Source organism: Arachis hypogaea, chromosome 3 (genome assembly GCF_003086295.3).
Source record: "Arachis hypogaea cultivar Tifrunner chromosome 3, arahy.Tifrunner.gnm2.J5K5, whole genome shotgun sequence".
Lineage (NCBI taxonomy): Eukaryota > Viridiplantae > Streptophyta > Magnoliopsida > Fabales > Fabaceae > Arachis > Arachis hypogaea.
Window position 1 is genome coordinate 119040370 of NC_092038.1, and position 19133 is coordinate 119059502.

General features: G+C 32.2%; 3 protein-coding genes and 1 non-coding gene across 4 annotated transcripts; 1 reads left to right on the top strand and 3 right to left on the bottom strand.

Annotated features, from left to right (window-relative positions):
* Window positions 1–1046: 1046 nt before the first annotated feature.
* Window positions 1047–2192, bottom strand: LOC112780259 (putative F-box protein At3g17480). Its single transcript, XM_025824500.1, has one exon. The coding sequence runs from the start codon at window positions 2190–2192 to the stop codon at window positions 1047–1049; it is 1146 nt and encodes a 381-aa protein (XP_025680285.1).
* Window positions 2193–4828: 2636 nt separating this feature from the next.
* LOC112780276 (replication protein A 70 kDa DNA-binding subunit B-like) lies at window positions 4829–8723 on the bottom strand. The gene is made up of 10 exons (XM_072232010.1): window positions 8574–8723; window positions 8213–8483; window positions 8020–8119; window positions 6285–6494; window positions 6050–6185; window positions 5822–5982; window positions 5573–5687; window positions 5295–5483; window positions 5115–5186; window positions 4829–4996 (listed from the first exon to the last, which is right to left on the bottom strand). Exons 1-10 carry the CDS (start codon window positions 8721–8723, stop codon window positions 4829–4831), a joined length of 1572 nt encoding a protein of 523 aa, XP_072088111.1.
* Window positions 8724–10555: 1832 nt separating this feature from the next.
* Window positions 10556–16253, bottom strand: LOC112791067 (fatty acid amide hydrolase-like). The gene is made up of 20 exons (XM_025833765.3): window positions 16070–16253; window positions 15803–15912; window positions 15631–15691; window positions 14886–15085; window positions 14660–14789; window positions 14505–14582; window positions 14270–14417; window positions 14051–14163; window positions 13862–13937; window positions 13704–13775; window positions 13578–13629; window positions 13390–13455; window positions 13213–13293; window positions 12991–13091; window positions 12805–12897; window positions 11770–11838; window positions 11617–11681; window positions 11469–11530; window positions 11276–11371; window positions 10556–11180 (listed from the first exon to the last, which is right to left on the bottom strand). Exons 1-20 carry the CDS (start codon window positions 16167–16169, stop codon window positions 11112–11114), a joined length of 1842 nt encoding a protein of 613 aa, XP_025689550.1. The 5' UTR covers window positions 16170–16253; the 3' UTR covers window positions 10556–11111.
* On the top strand, window positions 10848–10919 carry TRNAQ-UUG (transfer RNA glutamine (anticodon UUG)). The gene has a single exon. It is a non-coding gene; the product is annotated as a tRNA-Gln (tRNA).
* Window positions 16254–19133: the final 2880 nt, after the last annotated feature.

The following is a 19133-nucleotide window of genomic DNA, read 5'->3' on the forward strand; positions in this document are numbered from 1 at the left end:
ATATGTTGTTTATCAGTAAACTATAAGAACAACAATATGTGCAACTAAAGTGATGTAAACCAAATACAAAAGGAATGTAATTTTTCTAATTTAAACCCAACTTTGCTTCTTTAGGCATAACAGATACGTGTAGTTATATATATATTTCTCATGCATTTGGTAAATAACAGTAGTTGAGAATAAAGTTGATATTTACTCAAGCTCTATATGCACAAAAAATCTATTCATTGGTATCCTTTGGTTTTAAATTGAGCCTAAATTCAAATGTCACACTTGTGCTATTCTAATTATCTATCTATTTAATGAACTGAATATTATATTATAATTTTTATTCCTACAACTTCACGCTAAATTTTTATTCATAGGATTAAAAGTTGAAAATTATATTTTCCCAGCAAAATTGAATTATAAGTTGGAGTGATGTGGTCATGGCTAATCTCTATAAGCTGAAGAATCAAGTATATTATGCAGGCATAAAGACAACGTGTACAGGACAGTAAGCTAACAACTTATGCAGAGTTAATATCCCCTGAACTTTATCTGTACCTTTTTAGCAAATGGAGCACTATATGATCACGGGCTAAAAGCATGGATTTAATTTATATTAGGATTGTAAAAATTCTTGTATTGCTTCCTTGATTATGATGGAGTATAACAAAATTGACCTCAACCAAAGATCATTCATACAGAAAAAAAAAAGAAAATCATGATACATAGGTTGACGTTGCAAACACGATATCCATTATATAAGTTATAACATCCAAAGCAGAAAAGTACATAATATTCTAGTAGATGTGACCTACCAAAGATGCATTACCTAAATACAGCATAATCAGATTTAACATAAAATTTTTTTCCACCAAAGATAACGACATAGAAACTGGAATTAATCACTAATAGCAGACTCCAAAGCTAGGATACAAAACATGCACCAAACTTAACCTTAAAACTAAGTTGATTACAAATACCAGAGGTAATCCAGACTAATCATACTATGTGGCTCCTTATAACCTTCATCAAACTTAATTCACTCTCAGATCTCGACTTCAAACCGGGTATAACGTCTCATGATACACATGCAGTGACCTAATCCTTACGTTATCTTCATACTCTACCCAATGAAGAGTCCTCCTAGTCTTTTCCATGGGAGTGTATCGACATATGTGAAAGTGTGAAACGTGTGAATCATCGACGCCATCTTCTTCAAAATGCCTCTCCTTTATTTCTATTATATCTTCATCAACAAAGATGGCAGGAGTAAAGAGAAGGGCAACGCCATTGTACATGAACAACCTTGTCCATGCTGGCTCCTCCTCAGTAACAGCAACATGCCAAATAGAGGTGCTGAATACTTCCTCGTCATGAGTAGATGAGGCAAGGCAAACCTTTTGGTTCAGGAGCATGAGCATGTAGCAATGAGCCAAAGCCTGCCGAGGAATGAAAATTTGCTGAAAAGTGTTAGATAATAAGGAGAAGCATACAATATATGGGGATCTTCTTTCATCATCGTCAACTGAGCATGTTAACCAATAAATTGATCCACCAAGTGTAACATACGTAGCATCTAAGGTTACAACATATGGTGGACATGTTATGATCACATTCCAGTTTCTTCTGAAACTTGTATAAATTGAAAGTGAGCTTGAAGGACTTTCTGATGTTTGTTTGAAAATATAAAGGATGGCATAATCCAGAGTGGATGGAAAGTACACCAAAGCATATAAATACACCAAGTCAGGCTGAAAAATATAAACAGGATCCTGGATAATTTTTGATTTTCGGCTAACAGGATTCCAAGATAGCAAGTAAGACTTCTTGCCCATTGAACTGTATCTTATGCAGAGGATCCCATTTTCAACGCCAATAATGTGGAACCATCCTTCATATGTCAGCAAAAAAGGAAAGTGAAATGGCATAGTGTAACCACTCGAAGCATCCATCCTCATAACCCAATCTACAGAGTTCATCAGAGAGGATGGATAGCAAAAATGCATCAGGAGTGAGCAGCCATGATGTTTCCACCTTTGAGCAAGTGTTGTCTGGAAGTCATAGCTGCTTAGTTTGACTCTCCAAGAGCGACAGGTGCTGCGAGCATTCAAAATGGTTGAAGCATCAGCACGGTGGAAAATGTCAAGCATAAGCTCGTCCGGGAGCTCGGGCAGGGGAATGGAAATAGGAGGAACATCACTCATTGTGTCTAAGATGCGAGGATTGCAGAAGTAAGAGATCAGGGAGGGGAAAGATATGCAGGTTAGGAAAATGTGTTTTCTCAGTGTATGACTTGTGTTTATATGCTCTGAGTATTCCTCATCATTTATAGAGGAGTTCATAGGAGTATATAATTAATGCCAAAATTACTTTACTATTTTTTATTTATATTTAGGCATCCTTAATAAATAGTACTTGAAGGAGAACTATATTGCTTAGTCCTTTATGGGTAATGTTCAAGGTTGACAAATTCAGAAGATCTCACAGTTTAAAGGGGAACAACTTCGATGGATACAAAAGTATGTGCTGCTGAAGCTGACCTCGAGGCTCGCAATGAGAAAATCCTTGGAGAGTAATTAAAGGTCAAGTAGATACAATAGGAAGAAGCTCATATGTCAGCATATGCAAAGCATGTCACAGTAAAATTAAAGCAAGTATTAAATCAAGCAACAAAGCAGGAGAACATAATCCTGCAGAAGATTCACTATTAATGCTGACTTGACTAATAAATCAAGTTTACTCAGCTGCGTGTATTCTCCATTCTAACCCCATGCTACATTTGTTTATCTAATAAAATCTCCCATTTTGGAATGAGTTAAGTCTGGATTTTAAAGTAATTTGCCCTTGCCATTTGCTTCATTTAATAAAACAAAGCAAGCCCCCAAGTTGTAATGCGACGGCAGGCAGCCAAATTTAATTGTCGAAAAGACTTGCTAGAAATGACAATAGATAATGATCATGATTTTTCCAAATCTGATTGCAGGATATTCACATCATTATCTCTGCCATTACATTGGCATAAAGGAAGCAAACAGAATGGGATCCAATATGGCAGTGGCGTTACTTCTTCTTCCCATTCCAAGTGCATTTTGATTGAGTTGCTTTAGTGATTGATTGAGCTAGCATGCGGCAAAATGCAACTCGGCTAGCTTTGCAAGGTATTAAATTGAAATTAAAATTTAAACCTCATTGATGAAATGTATTGTAAAATCTTGGAAATTTCGGTTACACATGCAAACCTAAATTATGATACATGCCACTAATTATTTTAATGAGGATGCTGTGTTCTGTAACTTGTTATTCCTAAAAGAAAAGTGCAGTTTTATACTTGTATAGTTCAAAATAGAATTTCTTTTTCCTTCATTGGCACAACAGTTGCTCAAAGTATGAGTTATGCTGCTATGCTCCCATTAAAGATTTTCCTAAATGTAAATGAATAGCTGGAATATGCAAACAATTAGTGAAGACAGAACAATTTGGATTTCTTTTGTGAACAATATCTCATTTATTGTATGTACGTAAATATAAACTGAGTAAAGAATGAGATAGGTGATTATCACTATTGATAGCTATCCTTATAGTAGAGTTTTGATATCTAAAATTGAGTTTGCATACATACAATCAATTGGTCACACGTTTGTTGCAATGACAGATTTACAATGGTTTAATTAGTATACTTTTCAATGGAGGATTGAAAAAATAATGTGAATGTGTGATAAGGAGAAAGAGTTTTGTGGCGAATGGGATAATAAATAAGATAACTTACAGCGCTTAAAAGGTTGGCACAAAGCGCTCTAGGCATTGGTTTCTTATCACCAATTAATGTATATCGTTACACCTTAGTCCCTGAAGAAAGTATTTTATTGATTGTAAAAGTAAAAGAATAGTCTTATGAAAATTCCAGGGACAAAGGTCCAGGAACACAATGCAGAAATAAGGGCAAGGTCTAGAGGGAAGTAAACCATGGCATGAGAATAATACACATTATACTGGTCCAATTTGGAAATTAAGGTAATATGAACCAAATACAAAAGTAATTTTCCTAATTTCATGTATTAAACCCAACGTGACTTCTTATGCACAACCTTAACTTGTAAATATATGCATCTTGTTCATACAGTTGGTAAGTAACAGTAGTTGAGAATAAACTTGATATCTACTCATGCTCCATATGCACAAAAAATCTATTCATGACTATCTAGTAGAAATAAAATGAGTCTAACTTAATATATCACAATTGTGCTATTCTAATGATGTATACAGAATCATGTTTTGAATATTATATTTTAATGATCATTCACACAACATGAAGCCAAATTTGTGTTGACCAATTTAAAAATTTAAAATGATATTGCCACAAAAATATTGAATTATAAAATCAAATTGTTGGTCACGGTTAATCTTTTAGTTTTTGGCACAACAGTTGGTCAAACAATGAGCTATGGCCCCATTAAAGATTTTAATGAGAATAAATAATGTTGCTTGAATACCCAAACAATGAAGAGTTTTATGATAAAGGAAAAGAGTTTTCTGGCGAATGGGCTAATAAATAACATAATTTGTAATTCATAAAATCTGGGACAACATTACCAGCTGCATGTTTGCTGCAGATAATTTACCTAAGAACTTAACAAACAAAGACTCCTAAGAACTTAACAAACAAAGCAATTAAGTTGAGAAGACATTAAACATCACAAAAGGAGGAACATTCCAAGGACACACAATGTATAAACTACAAACAGTTTGAAAGGCTAAGAAAACATTAAGCTATAATGCTAACAAAAGAATTGTCTCACAACAAACTTAACCAAACCAACACTTTAACTTCCATACAAACTTTTCAATCAATCTTTTTTCTTCCACAATTCCTCTTAAATGTTTTGTTAGCGGATGCCTGAACATCTGGAGATAGGGCTGCTGTTGCTGGGGAGTCATCAACTGCATCAGAAGAGGTTCTCTTGGCTGGAGTTTGACAGGAGCTATCACAGTTGCTCTCAACGGCAGAATCCTAAGTTTCAGACAAACTCCACAATCAGAAACTACATACTTAGCAGCCTTTTCATCACAGATAGTTATCTACATTTACCATAGGTAACAGAATGATGTGACACGCATGAACTCTTTACCTTAGACAGGGAAACTGCAGCATGTCCATTGCTATCTTCGTCTGTTTCGGCTATAGGGATATTAGGTAGCATCTGCAAACACTTCACGAAGTAAGATAAAGTTAAGAATCATGTTAGCTACAACAATACAGTGAATAGCAGAGCAGAGTTTTAGGCCTTAGCATAAGATCCTACACTTACAGAAGCATCAGAAGAAGAATTGGGCACACCATAACTGGACATGAGGGACTCGTCATCCGAAAGTTTTGTGACGCTGTACACCCCTTCCACGGAATTGATATTCTTGTATGTGATGTTAAGCTTGAATAAGAACCTTTTGTCAATCATATTCTCTAGGTATTTAGGGTATGAATCTCCTTTATCGCATTTCTTTACATGGAAGACAAAAAGCAATTCACTCAGCCGCATAAACACATTCTTTATGAGGAATTTGTTTTAGCTCGAATAATTTCACTTACAGATAATTCCTTAACTTTCTCAGCAGCCTTTCCTATCATTTGCTCTGCTTCTTTGTTCCACACAATGAGGTTCAGACAACCACTTCCATCAGTCACAATTAGTTGGAGCCTATACCTGCATTAACATCTCAGCAACACATTAACCGTAACCCGTAAAGATAACTACATGCAACTACACTATATTTGCCAATTGAAGGTATAAAGCACGCATTAAGAAAATTAGCAAAATTTTCTGATCTAACAACCAACCTTAGCATAACCTTGAAGCCTACACGCCTACAATTATCACACCAATACCTATCTTTGCTTTGCACAACCTTCTTAGGACATGTCTTACACGACATATAGGACCAATCATCTTTACCAACTTCTAGAGAAACAATGGTCCCAACAATCCAACATGACGTTTCCTAACAAAAATGGTGATAAGTCAGTAATTCATTATGTACGGCTTAAGTTATCAGATTGCAAGCTCACCTCAGTGATATTAAGAACCTCTTCTATAGTGCGCACTGGTACAATGCCGGCACTGATCTCATCTCTAACTGAGTATTGAGGTTGAGCTTCCAGCTGACTAATTCGTTGTGAACAGGGAACAAAATCTGTTGCCAAGCTGTGCAAATGGCAAAAAAGTTAACGTAAGCTAATATCATTTTTAAAATCTGGAATCTAAATGTAGAATAAACCAAGTATTTGTGCCCCAATGACAAACCTTTTCTTGAAGTCAATAACCTCAGGAATGTTTGGATTGAAGTAACATGTGGACACATAGTAGGTACTTTGAATATTGACAAAATTCAAGTATATGTTGGACTTAAAGAGCTGAACCACCATTATGAAAGGCTCCCCATCATCTCGCTCGAGATGTGGAAGAACTTGATCGACCAATTCCCCAAACAGTGTACATTTAATTTTGTGCTTTCTGGAACAAAAAACAGAACACCACACACCTTAACTAATTTGTTCACTATTAGTTACTAATCACATAAAGTAGTGCATCAAAGTTATATAGTTTGTATAATATAATTACCAACCTCTGCTCAGTCATGATCTATTAGTTACTAATCACATAGGCAATGTAAGCACAATCTTATTCATGACACAACTTTTTTTTTAGTATATAAAACTCACAACATAAATCAAGTAATGGCATTTAGAATTTAGCTCATGATATATAGAAATATTTTGTTAATAAACTTTGACATAAACAAATATTAACTTGAAAAAAAAGAAAAGTGTACAGAAAGCCAATCTAGAGTATCAATTTTTTTTTCACTTTTCAGCTTCATTGAAAAAAATAATGTTCATGTGTTACATTTCCTTCAGCTTAGTCGCCGAGATATTTTTTACGGTTGACAGAGATCATACTTCTAAACTTTTGCCTTCTAAATTGGTCACAATTTTTATCAGTACATCAAAAAAAAAATGAGTTGACAATAATCTAAAATCAGCACATAAAACTCATACATGCAATGTGATGAATTAGAAATACAAAACTCTTTAACTTTCTCAAAAATATCGATAAATTTAGGAGTTCAAGAACACAGTTTCTCGCAACTATACTCTATGACTCATTTGTTGTTATAAACAGCAAAGCATGAAGCTTAATAAGAATACAAACCCACAATTTAATAAGAATACAATTTGAAAAAGTATTTTTCACCAACATCTCTTATATAAAATAATCAAAATTAGAAAAATCAACCATGGTTAGAATGAATTAAACTGGGCTCTCTTACGGCTATCAGGCTCAGCAGTGAGACATTGCAATACAACCAAGAGCACAACTTTTAAGAGTTAATGTTGAACCCAACAGATAAATTCACAAAACTTAGGTCATAGTGAAAAAAATTCAATGAATTATGACATTTACATACATCAATTACAATTCTTGCATACTATAACACCTCCATATTTGGAGCTCCACTATTTAGTCACCGAAATGACTACTAAGATTCATCCTATTAACTAAAACTATTTTGTAGCCAGAATTGAAACAAATCCATAGAAATGGCAAATTATAGTATTAGCATATATAACACTTGCACCGAAGAGAATAAGAGGATTGAACAATTTCATTATCTATCTTCCTAAAGCAATACTTCATTTTTCAAAAAAAATAAATTGGGAAAGAAACGCAAGAAAGCAAGAAACTAAGAACCTAGAAATCAAAATTTTTTTAAAGATCTATAAACTTATTTAGAGAAAAGGATGTCTAAAAAAGAAAATTAAAAACAAAAAAGCAACAGGACTTATTTGCAAAGATTGCATTAGCTGCTAACTGATTGTGCTTACATTTCAATTTACTTAGTTTGTACACCTTAACTAATTTTTCCTTTTTCTTTAGTGCATGACCAGAGTCAACACCCAAAGTAAGCCTTAGTTTAAATGATTCAAGACTGATACTAAATTCAGAGCTGACACATATCGAAAGCAATAAACATTACTCTAGATCTTCCAACTGAAGTGTAATAAGCTTCGTTTCATCACCAGTGCGCGTAATCAGCCCTCTGACCTCCTCCTTTCGAACAACCTCTCCTATGTAATCTACATTTCACAATACATAGCGTTAAATCTAAAAGTATAACTTCCCAGTCTGATCAAAGGATGACTAAAAAAAGCTATTTCAATTAAGCTTACCAAATAATAAATTTCCGTCGGTTGGACCATTTTCATCAAGTTCATGAAACGGACGGAATTTGAATGGGTTAAAAGCAAAAGTCTCAATAGGTAGGGCTGCCACCACAGTCTTTGTATAAAAGTTAAGCTTGTACTTGTGAGGAGTTGTCCTAACCTTTCCATTGTTAAGCTTGACAATAAAATTTTGCATACTATAAACACAATGCTCCTTTATCCTATTTTTGAACAACTCCAACCCAGGCTTACAAACGGTTGCATGAATTCTATCACCCTGTAAATTGCATAAAAACAACATGAACAGAACTTATTAGTGCACACCTAAGAAAAAGCTGCAAAGTATAAGTATGAATGGAATAAATACCTTCTCATCTTGTAAAACCAACTCCAAGCTAAACACCTCATTCTTGTTCCACTGACTTGGAAACTCATACAATCGAGCAACCCCCACAACCAAAGACCAGGCAAGCTTGGTTGGATTGATATCTCCGACGAAATCCTTCCTCGCAGCCATTTGTTTGCAGCAGAAAATAATAGCGACCTCAACCTATAGCAGATAGCAGATCCAAATAACAATACACATATATATTTTCTATAAGCGTTGGGGTTCTCATATTTATACACAGCTATATTTGTCATCATGACAGTGGTGGGCGGGAGAATCTGTAATTTTTGAACACCGAACCGAGCCCGCCTAACTGGGAAGTACCAAATCGATCGCTCTATTAACCGCAAGTCGCCGGTCAGGTGTTGCAGAAGATTCTTCCTTTCCAGGACCTATCACCAAGCAAGCCGGTCACGTAAGTGCCGTTCTTGAAAGTAACAATGGTTGCCTCGTTCACTGCGTTGGAATTTCGGCGAGATGCCCTGTTGAGAGGAGGCCAGTTTCTTTTCATCAACTTGCCCTGTTTCTATAACATTTTAGTTGGTTTAGGGTTTTGGTTGTGGCATTAGTTGTCACCGTACCCGGTCCACGTGTTTACATCCGCCTTGCCTCTCATTTGAAGTGCCATCCAGGGAGTTATTTACTTTAAGTAATAAAAAACTTATTTAAAGGACCCAACCATGTCACTTTCCCTGCAACGTGTTATCACCCAAGCATATGCTTAATTGGTGGGAACACTGTGGATATACCTCGGTGACTGAACTGCTTAAGTATTATATTTAGAATAGATTTTGTCTAATTTATCTTTTATAATAAATTTTAATTTTTTAAAAATTATATATTTTTATAATTTTAAATTAAATATTAATTTTTAATATTTTTTTTAAATAGACATTATTTTTTAAGTACCATAACATTCACCTTATTATGAAATGCTAGTTGTAACTAGGGTTAGGCAAACACCTTATTAAAATTTTTATAACATTCACACCTTATTAAAATTTTCCTAACCCCTTATTAAAATTTTCCAAAATTAAAATTTTTATAACATTCACCTTATTACGGAATGCTAGTTGTAACTAGAATTAGGCAAACACCTTATTAAAATTTTCCTAACCCCTTATTAAATTTTTTTAAAATGGGTGAGGTAGGATTCGAACCTCCTCACTAAAATAGGAGCATGTCGCAACCATCAAACCGTCACAATTCTAGTTAATATATTTACAAATTATTATATATATATATATATATATATATATATATATATATATATCTTTTATCAAATATATTTATTTCTATTTAATTTATTTTAATTTTAGTTATAAATTCATTTATTTTTAAATTAATTATATTTTTATTTAAAAATAATTATAAATTTACTTATTTTTTCTTTTCATAATTATATAATATCTATTAATATTATTTTTTAATAAATACTTATAGTATATAATAGTATAATAGATATAAATTTATTAATAAATTATTAAAATTTGAAAATAATTATTATTTTAATATAAAAACAAAATAAAATATTTATAATTGAATAAATTTAACAAAATATTTATTATTTCTATTTCATATTATTTTAGAATAGTTGGATATTCTTAAAATATTAGTAAAAATATATATTTTAAATTTTAATTTTAAATTTTTTACTATTTTTTATTTTTTATTTATATAAAACCGGGTTAATCGGTTCAATCAATAATCCACCAGTTGAACCAATAATCCAATGACCCATAGTTTGACCAGTTCGATCACCGATTCGATTTTCAAAGCTATGATTTCATCTATACACGCTGGGATAAGATTGAAACTATAATGGCGATCAAATCAATCATTATTGTCAAATCACTCATTATTGTTACTCTCTTGCCAAGCATTTTACAATATATTTATAACGTAAACAGTTGTAGGAAGTTACTCTAGCGGACGAAAATTGCTCACCATAGTTCTAATAATTTTTCTAAAATATTCGTTCATACCTTTTGGCATTTGATGTTTAATTAATAATTATTGAGATTCCATTGAGGATGGAGACAAATTATACGTTTGGTTACTATTTTAAGTTTCGTGTACATCTCACCTTTCAAATCCCAATATACATTTTGAATGGCTACAGCAGGTAAAACGAAACAGTTCAAACTTCCAAATGTAGCAAGCAAATCGAGTTTGATTGAAAAGTGTGTGCTATGTATAGTAAGAATTGAACACAACTTATTAAATAATAATTACGTGGCAAAAAACAACAAAGGTTCTATGGTGTAGTGGTTAGCACTCTGGACTTTGAATCCAGCGACCTGGGTTCGACTCCCGGTAGGACCTGTTTTAACTTTTCCCCCTTTTTCAAGAATAGAAATAAAATTTTAAGATTAAAAAAGGATCACAATAGAGCAGACAGGACAACTAATCATGTTTTGATTGAAAAGAACATGCAGCTATCATCATTATTTATCCGAAGATGTCCCACTATAGCAGATTTTTCTTAATAAATCATAGAAAACCTCTGGTCTGGTTTTAACTTTCATTTTCTCTTAGCAAGTCATAGAAAACTGCTGGCTTTCTGTATTCCGGCATGCAGATGGCCTAGGATCACAACATGCATACAGCACCATATACATATGTATGTTAGTTCTTGATCTCAAAAAAATAATGATTAGAAAGCAAGGAACTAATTTTACCTGCATTGCGAATGCTAAGTGTATGAGTGTTGCTTCAGCCCAAGGCTTTCCAATAAATTGAAGACCAATAGGCAACCCCAATTCAGTGTATCCAACCTGTGAAGTGAAGTTTTTTTTATTACATATAATGATATAAATGATTTGGACTTTGAGTAGCACTATGTAAAAGGAGAAAGTAATCAATCATTCATACTGGAATAGTCACCGCAGGAAGTCCCAAAAAGTTTCCTGATATGGAATACCGAACAAGTGCAGCTGAAACAAAGTAGCAAATTAATAATATTTACAAATTATATAATAGTTATTAGCAAATTAAAGCTTAATGTCACGTGTTAATGTACCTGCATTTGGGTAGTCAAAGTCACCAGTCTTTATAGCATCCTCTTGAATTGGGTTTGCAGTGACACTGTATGCATGCATGTCGTTTTAGTTAATGAAAGAAAGCGATTGTGTTTCAATTGTGAAGAAATTAAAGTGCGTGGTTGGTAACTAACCCTGTTGTTGGTGACACAATGACATCTGCCTCGGCCAATATTTTCTTGTGAAACTGTAACTGCCGATTCCTGTCCATGATTTAGAAATTATGTGTTTGGTTTTAGTTTCTAATAACCACTTAGTATATTATTTAATTTATTGTTCTTATATATAGGGGTGTGCATGGCCCGACCCGGTCCGGTTCCGAGCATTTTAGGGGTTAATTTTGTGTGATTTTATCGGGTAAGGGTCTCAAAAATAGACCCTGTCATTATTTTGGGTCGGGTCCGAGCTATAGTTCGAGCCATTCGAACTCGGCCCGGTGTCCCAGTTATCATACACAATTAATATTTTGTGTTATTAGTGATGCATGATGGTTATTCTTATGTGAAATTTAAGTATTGTAAACCTTAATATTTTGTGTTATTAGTCATTATAAGACTATAAGTTAATGTTTTATGTTTAAAATGCATAAGACTAACTAGACTAATGCATAATATTGTGTTATTTGTATTGATTTAAATATTTGGTGTTATTACACAATATTAGTATTGATTGTGGTTATGCTTTAATTTTAGAAAAAGGTTGTTTCTTGATATATTTTTCTAAGTGAATTTTACCATATCAAATAATGGTTGGAATCTTTGAAATTTGGATATTTTCACATGTTAGCTTATAAGAAGATAATGTTAACGGTCCGATTTTCACTCGGTATAATCGTGGCCCGAAAGTATGTAGATTTTATCGAGAGTTGGGTTCGAGTCTAACAAATAAATCCGATATATATTTTGGGCCGAGTCTGAATCACATTAAACCCGGTTTCACCCCACTCAAACACCCCTACTTATATATATGACTTTTTTTATTGTATTTTTTATTTTTAAAATATATGTCAAATATTTAATGTTGTCATTATTATTTTGGTGTTACAACTTATTACAACATCTTAATAGAAAGTTCACAATTGAATGAACAATTAAATAATTTATTAAAATAGTACTAATTGTTGAAGCTTGACCAATCTAAAATAGTAGAAAGCACAGACCAAGACTCACCTAATTTTTTGAGCTTTGATATACTCCATGCTGCTGAAAGCACTATAGAAATTAAGTGCTACCCTTGTATCCCATCCTAATTCTGCAAAATTCCTTTAGTAATAATTTTGTGATATCAATAAATTTTCTCTCTGAATCTAGAGGGGACAACAAGGAGAAATCAGGGGCTTAAGATTTCATACATACTTTTCTCGAAAGGAATCAAGCGAAGTGGAGCACTCTGATCCGATTGTTAGATAATGTGCTCGGAACATTACTTCTATGTCTGGTATAGTAACATCTACAGTCTAGTATGTTTAAGATAAATATCACTTTGTTTCGTTGTTTCTCATTGAAGGGTTCAGTAATTTTTTAAAAAAAAGGGGGTTAAAAGCTATTTTTTCAAAACAAAAAATTTGCATGCAGCACCTCCCAACCATAAAGATCCTGAAGTTTGTTCAAAGCATGAGAGCAGCATCTTCTGATATCATCACTGCAATCATTGAACCACTAATTGAAGGAATCAGTGGTTAAAAAACCAAGCTGATGTTAGAGGAATCCATAGTTTCATTTGTCTAGTTGAATAATCAATCAATATATCCTTACCGTTCCATATTTTGCCAACTTGATGTCAGATATAGACTTTGTCATTGGCAGCAGTGGAAGATTGATCTTGGTGAAAGGTTCGCACAGTAATGGTATATTCATAAAGTTAAAAGAGATTAGGAAGAGGCTAAATTAAATATATACCACATAATCAAACTAAGATGTAAGTTTAAGAAAATAGTTGTTACAGGTATTTTGGATGGCTGATTGGAGGGAATTTCACCAGAGATAGCTGCATAACTGTAAAAGTGAAGCATTAGAAACTGCAAAAGTGATCTTAAAACTTGTTTAAGAAAGAATAACAAACTACTAACGTGATCAATGCATCCTCAACTGTGCCTGCTAGTATTCCCACCATCCCAACTGTCCAGTTTAGAGGAAGAACTCTGAATGCAGTATATCATCATTCTACTAATTCATTACAATTCTTGCACTAGTGCTTAAACATAATCAAACAAAAAACAATACCCACCCGGAATGAGGTACACGACCAAAAGTTGGTTTCAGACCAACAACACCACAAAGAGCTGCAGGAATTCTCACAGATCCTGAAAACAAATGCAAACAATATGGATGCAGACTTTCTATTTACGGTTATAAGCAATTACCATACAGAATTTGTTAATCTTTGATGTACAGTCAGAGCAGATATGCAACATACCTGCTCCATCCACACCAAGGGCAACAGGGCATAGCCCTGCAGACACCACAGCAGCAGATCCACTCGAAGAACCTCCGGCAATCTTATTTGTATCGTATGGGTTCCTAGTAGCCCTAATAGAAACAGATAGAATATGCTTTTGTCAGCACTCTAATGCAAAGACACAAAAGATGTGATTGTGTAACATAATAATGTTAAAGTAAAACATTGTTTTGTTACCCATAATGCGGATTGATTCCATTAGTTCCAGCCCCTAGTTCTTGCATATTAGTCTTCCCAGAAAGTATGGCGCCACATAACCTTAGCCGCTCGACACAGCAAGCATCATCTGCACAAGGCCTTTCTTTGTGCAACCACTTTGTACCTCCTAAGGACACCAATTTTTTCGATGATTCAGGAATTGAATCCAATATCTATGAGTAGCTAATATTTGTAATATTGAATACACCATCACCTGTGGTTGGATAGGGCAAGCAATCTATTTCATCCTTGATAGCGACTAGGACTCCATCTAAGACAGAGATAGGTTCCCCTGCAAAAGAAACATACATCTAATGAGTATCAGAGCTCAATTATGCCATTGATCAGATTCTGAATTGTTACAAATACCTCTCTGATATCTAAGAGTTGATTCATCTGCTTGCCTCAGTATATCTTCAGTGTTGTAGTTAATAAAGAATCCCATTTGGAGTTGAGCTTTTGAAGATTCAGCAACAGCTGCTATAAAGCGTTCTGCGACCTTTGCAATGGCAAAGTAAACCGTAGATATCTTGAGATCAAAATCAGAAATTTTGAACTTCAGAAAGAATATCTAATATTTCAAATAAAATAATACCATGCGTGGTGTTATATCTCCTGAGCTATAGGCTCTAGAATAATCCATTATTGTCCACCGACAGAATGAAGAATTTTTTCCATTAAGTGCATCATCATCTTCTTCTGATGAAGATGTAGGCAAACAATCTATTGAAAGCTGAACTTGCTCTTGTGGAGTTAAAGCATGATCTATGCATTTGACTTCTTGTTCTCTGTGGTCTGCAAAAATAAACTGAAATTAACAATATTGTTCTATGGGACTAATTTAATTATGATATCTCCAACAGAACTCAAGAATCCAAATGACATCCATGTCCACAACCACAAATTCGATCATGTAGCAAATCACTTAGGCTGCATTTGTTTCCAGGGACGGGACGGAACACTTTTACACAGAAATACAAAATCATGTTTAATAGATGGGACATGGACAGAAAGTCAGAAATATTGTGCTCATACTAACAAGGGACACATCTTATTTTTTATTTTTTTTTCATTATTTTTGTTAATTTTTTATAATTATATTTTTTATTATTATATTTTTCTTCTCAAATTTTTTGAATGAAAAAAATAAAAATAAATTAAATTTTCATAATTTGTTCTAATTTATCACCATAAATAATACAAAACACAAACTTTTATATCTATATCTTATGTGTCTTATTCTCAAGTCTCTTGTCTTGTTTGTTCTTTTCCCAGGAATAAACACAACCTTATTGTTGAACAAGTGATGGATGGAAAGAAACTTGTGAAAGATATCAAACCTTCAAAGTGATGTAAGGGAACATAGAGGGGTGAATCTTCCAAATCTGCATTTGTAATAAGCTGCAGAAACGGATGATGTTGCTAAGAATTAAATTCATCCTTAATTAATTGGAACAAATTTAAAAAAGACGGAACCCAAGCTAATTAAGCGAACGTGGTCTAAACACAAACCTTGTGGAAAAGATTATTCCTCTTGAGTAGATACAATATGGAGGCTCTAAATACTCGAGTTTCCAACAAGAGAGTGAAAATCTTGACTACAATGCCAGTCATGCGTGGTGCTGTAACAGTAATTGAAATTTTGATGATTGTGATTCTGAATTATTAAACGCATTTGCATCACATATTAATTACTGTTAAGAAAGTGAAAAAGGGGTGATGGCACGATAGTAACAAAAAGGAAGAAGAAAGCACAAGAGAAAATGGGCTATGGTGAACCTTTAACATTGTCATGGAAATAGAATTCAGTGCTATGAGGGCCTAAGTTAACATCCTTCACAGGCTTGTATACCACACGCTTATCTTGGAACAAACCCATATCATCACCTAATTAGTAAAGAAATGGAGATTGTTGGTGTTTGGACACCGGACAGTAAGATACCAGAATGGTGATGTGAGAGATGAAAGGAGAGCATCAAGGTGTTATATATATATATATATATATATATATATATATAAATGGATTTGAATTTTCTAAAATTTGAATAAAGTGTGATCTCTCACCATTTATTTTATAAGTGTACTAAGAATAAATATGAGAGAAAAATTATTCAAGGTTAGAAGATTACATTTTACTTTCTAAAGTACAAATTTAAAATTTAAAAAATCTAAATTCTATGTAAATATATATATATATATATATATATATCAAAAATGATATTAATACATTAAAATTAATTACTAATGTTTTTATATATAAATATATGTGTAGTTTAATTTATTTTTAATATGTATTTATATTTTAATATATATTTTATATTAATAACTGATTTTAGTATATAAATAATATAATTATTTAAAAAATATTATTAAAATTAAAATAATATTTTTAAAAAATATTACTTACTCACTTAAAAAAATATTATCAAAATATAAAATAAATATAATTTTAATTTTAAAGAGAGAGAATATTGGAAGTCATTAATTAGCAGCGTCGAACTTCTACGGACTGCCAAAACGGTCAACCTTATAATCCTCGTGCTTTTTTTCCTAAAAGTGGAAAAGTCTCCTTCATTACATCCATCTGCATGCTTTATGTTTGCCTGCTTGGCCACTCCATCCGTACGATAGAGATAGATGCAGTTTGAACGTGAGTTCTTCTTTTGCCCTTTTCTTTTCTTTTAAAACTATAAATAAATTTAAACAATAAATACTAAACATGTTATTTACATTAAACACACAAAACACAACGAAAATGATAATACTGATTTAATTATCGAAAAACTCTAATGAAATTTAATGAGTTTATATTATACATTTCTTATTATTTTATGCTTCATGAGTTTATTAACTAAATTTTATTTTTTTTTTGTTAATTTAGCATAAAAATATATAAATTGTTTTAGTACGAATTATTTTTTTGTGGTATGACTTGTCTATAAAGATAGCAACATGTATCTTATCCAAGGGTATCCAACCCAATCCCACCTGATCGAGTAGGGTTATTAATCCGATCCGCAGCGGGTAAAATAGAATGCAAGTAAAGTTTTCGTACGAGTCGAATAGAGTGCGGGTTGAGCATCAATCCTATTCGACCAACCTGCACTTTATATATGTATATGTTATATATTTATATAAAAATATATTTTAAGTAGATATTGAATCAAAATCCCTCATTAAATGTAGAAGATCTTTAGTCACTAAAAGAAGATCATTAATTAATAATTTAATACTTTTTTAACATAAAAGTCAATTTTATTTTAAATTATCATAAATTTATATAATAATTTTGCATTTCTTTTGTAATTTGCGGGTAGGATTGGGTATTCGCAAATTAAGAATGGATAGAATTAGAGTTAAAATATTCTCAACTCGCAAATAAAGTAAGATTAAGTTTATATAAAAATCTCAACTTCGAATAGAATTAGGGTTGACTCCAAACTCTACCCTATTCTATCTATTATCATCTCTACTTATCTAGTCGTAATTAAATTTACTCTCTTTTGCAGGATGAAGTATACTTTGGCGGATGAAAAACATAATGTGTAAATATTTGCAATACACTCAAGTCAATAAAATAAATATATTAAAATAATAAAATAATTCAGAACTTAGACTTTAAGAAGTAAAAAATATTTATATATAATTTAAGCTTAAGAATCAACAGATTTTAATAATTTTAACCAACAATTAGGTAACATAAATATTAAATTATTTTCAATAAATAAATTTTATTGATTTATATGTATATTTTATAATAAATATGAGTATAAATTATATTAATTATGCATACAAATTTTAATAAATATATGTACAAAATACAAATACATAAAAAATTTTAATTTTAATATTAAAATTTTTTAACTTTAATATATACCAAAAATTTTTTATTTTAATACTAAAATTTTTTAATTTTGACATCAAAATATTTTAACTGAAATTTTTCAAAGTTCTGGACTTGATATATAGATCAACAATTGATAAAAATATTAAACTTTAATAAAAATATTTATCACTAATCATACAAATTAAATAAGAAGCATCCACCACAAACATCATAGTTATCATAGTAATTTATTCTGGCTTTTTAATCGATCGGGTTTCTGAATTTTATTTACACAAATATTCACATATTATCTAATAATATATACTTACAATTGACTACTAAAAAATCAACTTCAAACAGTGTCAAATAATCAAATAAAAATGTGAACCATAAATAATTTTTTCAGACTGCTAACAATTACATAATTTATTAGTTATAACACTGAAAGTCTGTAATAAGAATGCCAATCAATAGAAAAATTTATATACATGAATTATATAAGCTAATAGCAATAATATTCAAAAAATAAAAAATACATAAACTATATAATTGTAATAGCTCAATGCAAATCTGTAGGCAATAACAGCATCACGAATCGGTACAAATCAGATGCGCAAAGCAATAAGGTCAGAAGCGCAAAAGCAACATGGTCTGAAACACACACAAGCTGGAGTTAAAGTTGGAATCACAAGCAGACACAGTCACGACATGAACTAGCAACAACACTGGGACTGGGCCATCACCCTGACAAATGCAGAAGTAGAGAACTAGAAATTCAGAACTACTAAACAGAGAGAAAGAATAACACCAATAACCAGAAAGCACTGAATCACGACGGAAGATAAAAGTAGAGGAGATTGAATTTACATATTTAAGCCCATAAACTATACTGTAATTTAAGCCACAACGTACTTAAGTCATGACCTGTGTAGAATCAAGTTTTTGAGCCAACTAATTGAGTAATTTAAAAGCTATTTTAGAGACTAATATATTCATTTAACAACTCACTATAGGACA

Bases quoted from the DNA above. Each gene is read 5' to 3' on its own strand.
- LOC112780259 (XM_025824500.1), bottom strand. From the start codon at position 2,192: ATGAGTGATGTTCCTCCTATTTCCATTCCCCTGCCCGAGCTCCCGGAC.
- LOC112780276 (XM_072232010.1), bottom strand. From the start codon at position 8,723: ATGGCTGCGAGGAAGGATTTCGTCGGAGATATCAATCCAACCAAGCTT. The intron at 6,495-8,019 runs GTAATGTTTATT...TTTTTGTTCCAG, and splicing joins CTTCAGTTGGAAGATCTAGA to AAAGCACAAAATTAAATGTA. The intron at 5,484-5,572 runs GTAAGTGAAATT...TTCCATGTAAAG, and splicing joins AGAAAGTTAAGGAATTATCT to AAATGCGATAAAGGAGATTC.
- LOC112791067 (XM_025833765.3), bottom strand. From the start codon at position 16,169: ATGGGTTTGTTCCAAGATAAGCGTGTGGTATACAAGCCTGTGAAGGAT. The intron at 13,938-14,050 runs GTATGTTGCATA...ATTTGTTTTCAG, and splicing joins CCTTGGTGTGGATGGAGCAG to GATCTGTGAGAATTCCTGCA. The intron at 11,531-11,616 runs GTACATTAACAC...ACTTTGTTTCAG, and splicing joins CTTTGACTACCCAAATGCAG to CTGCACTTGTTCGGTATTCC.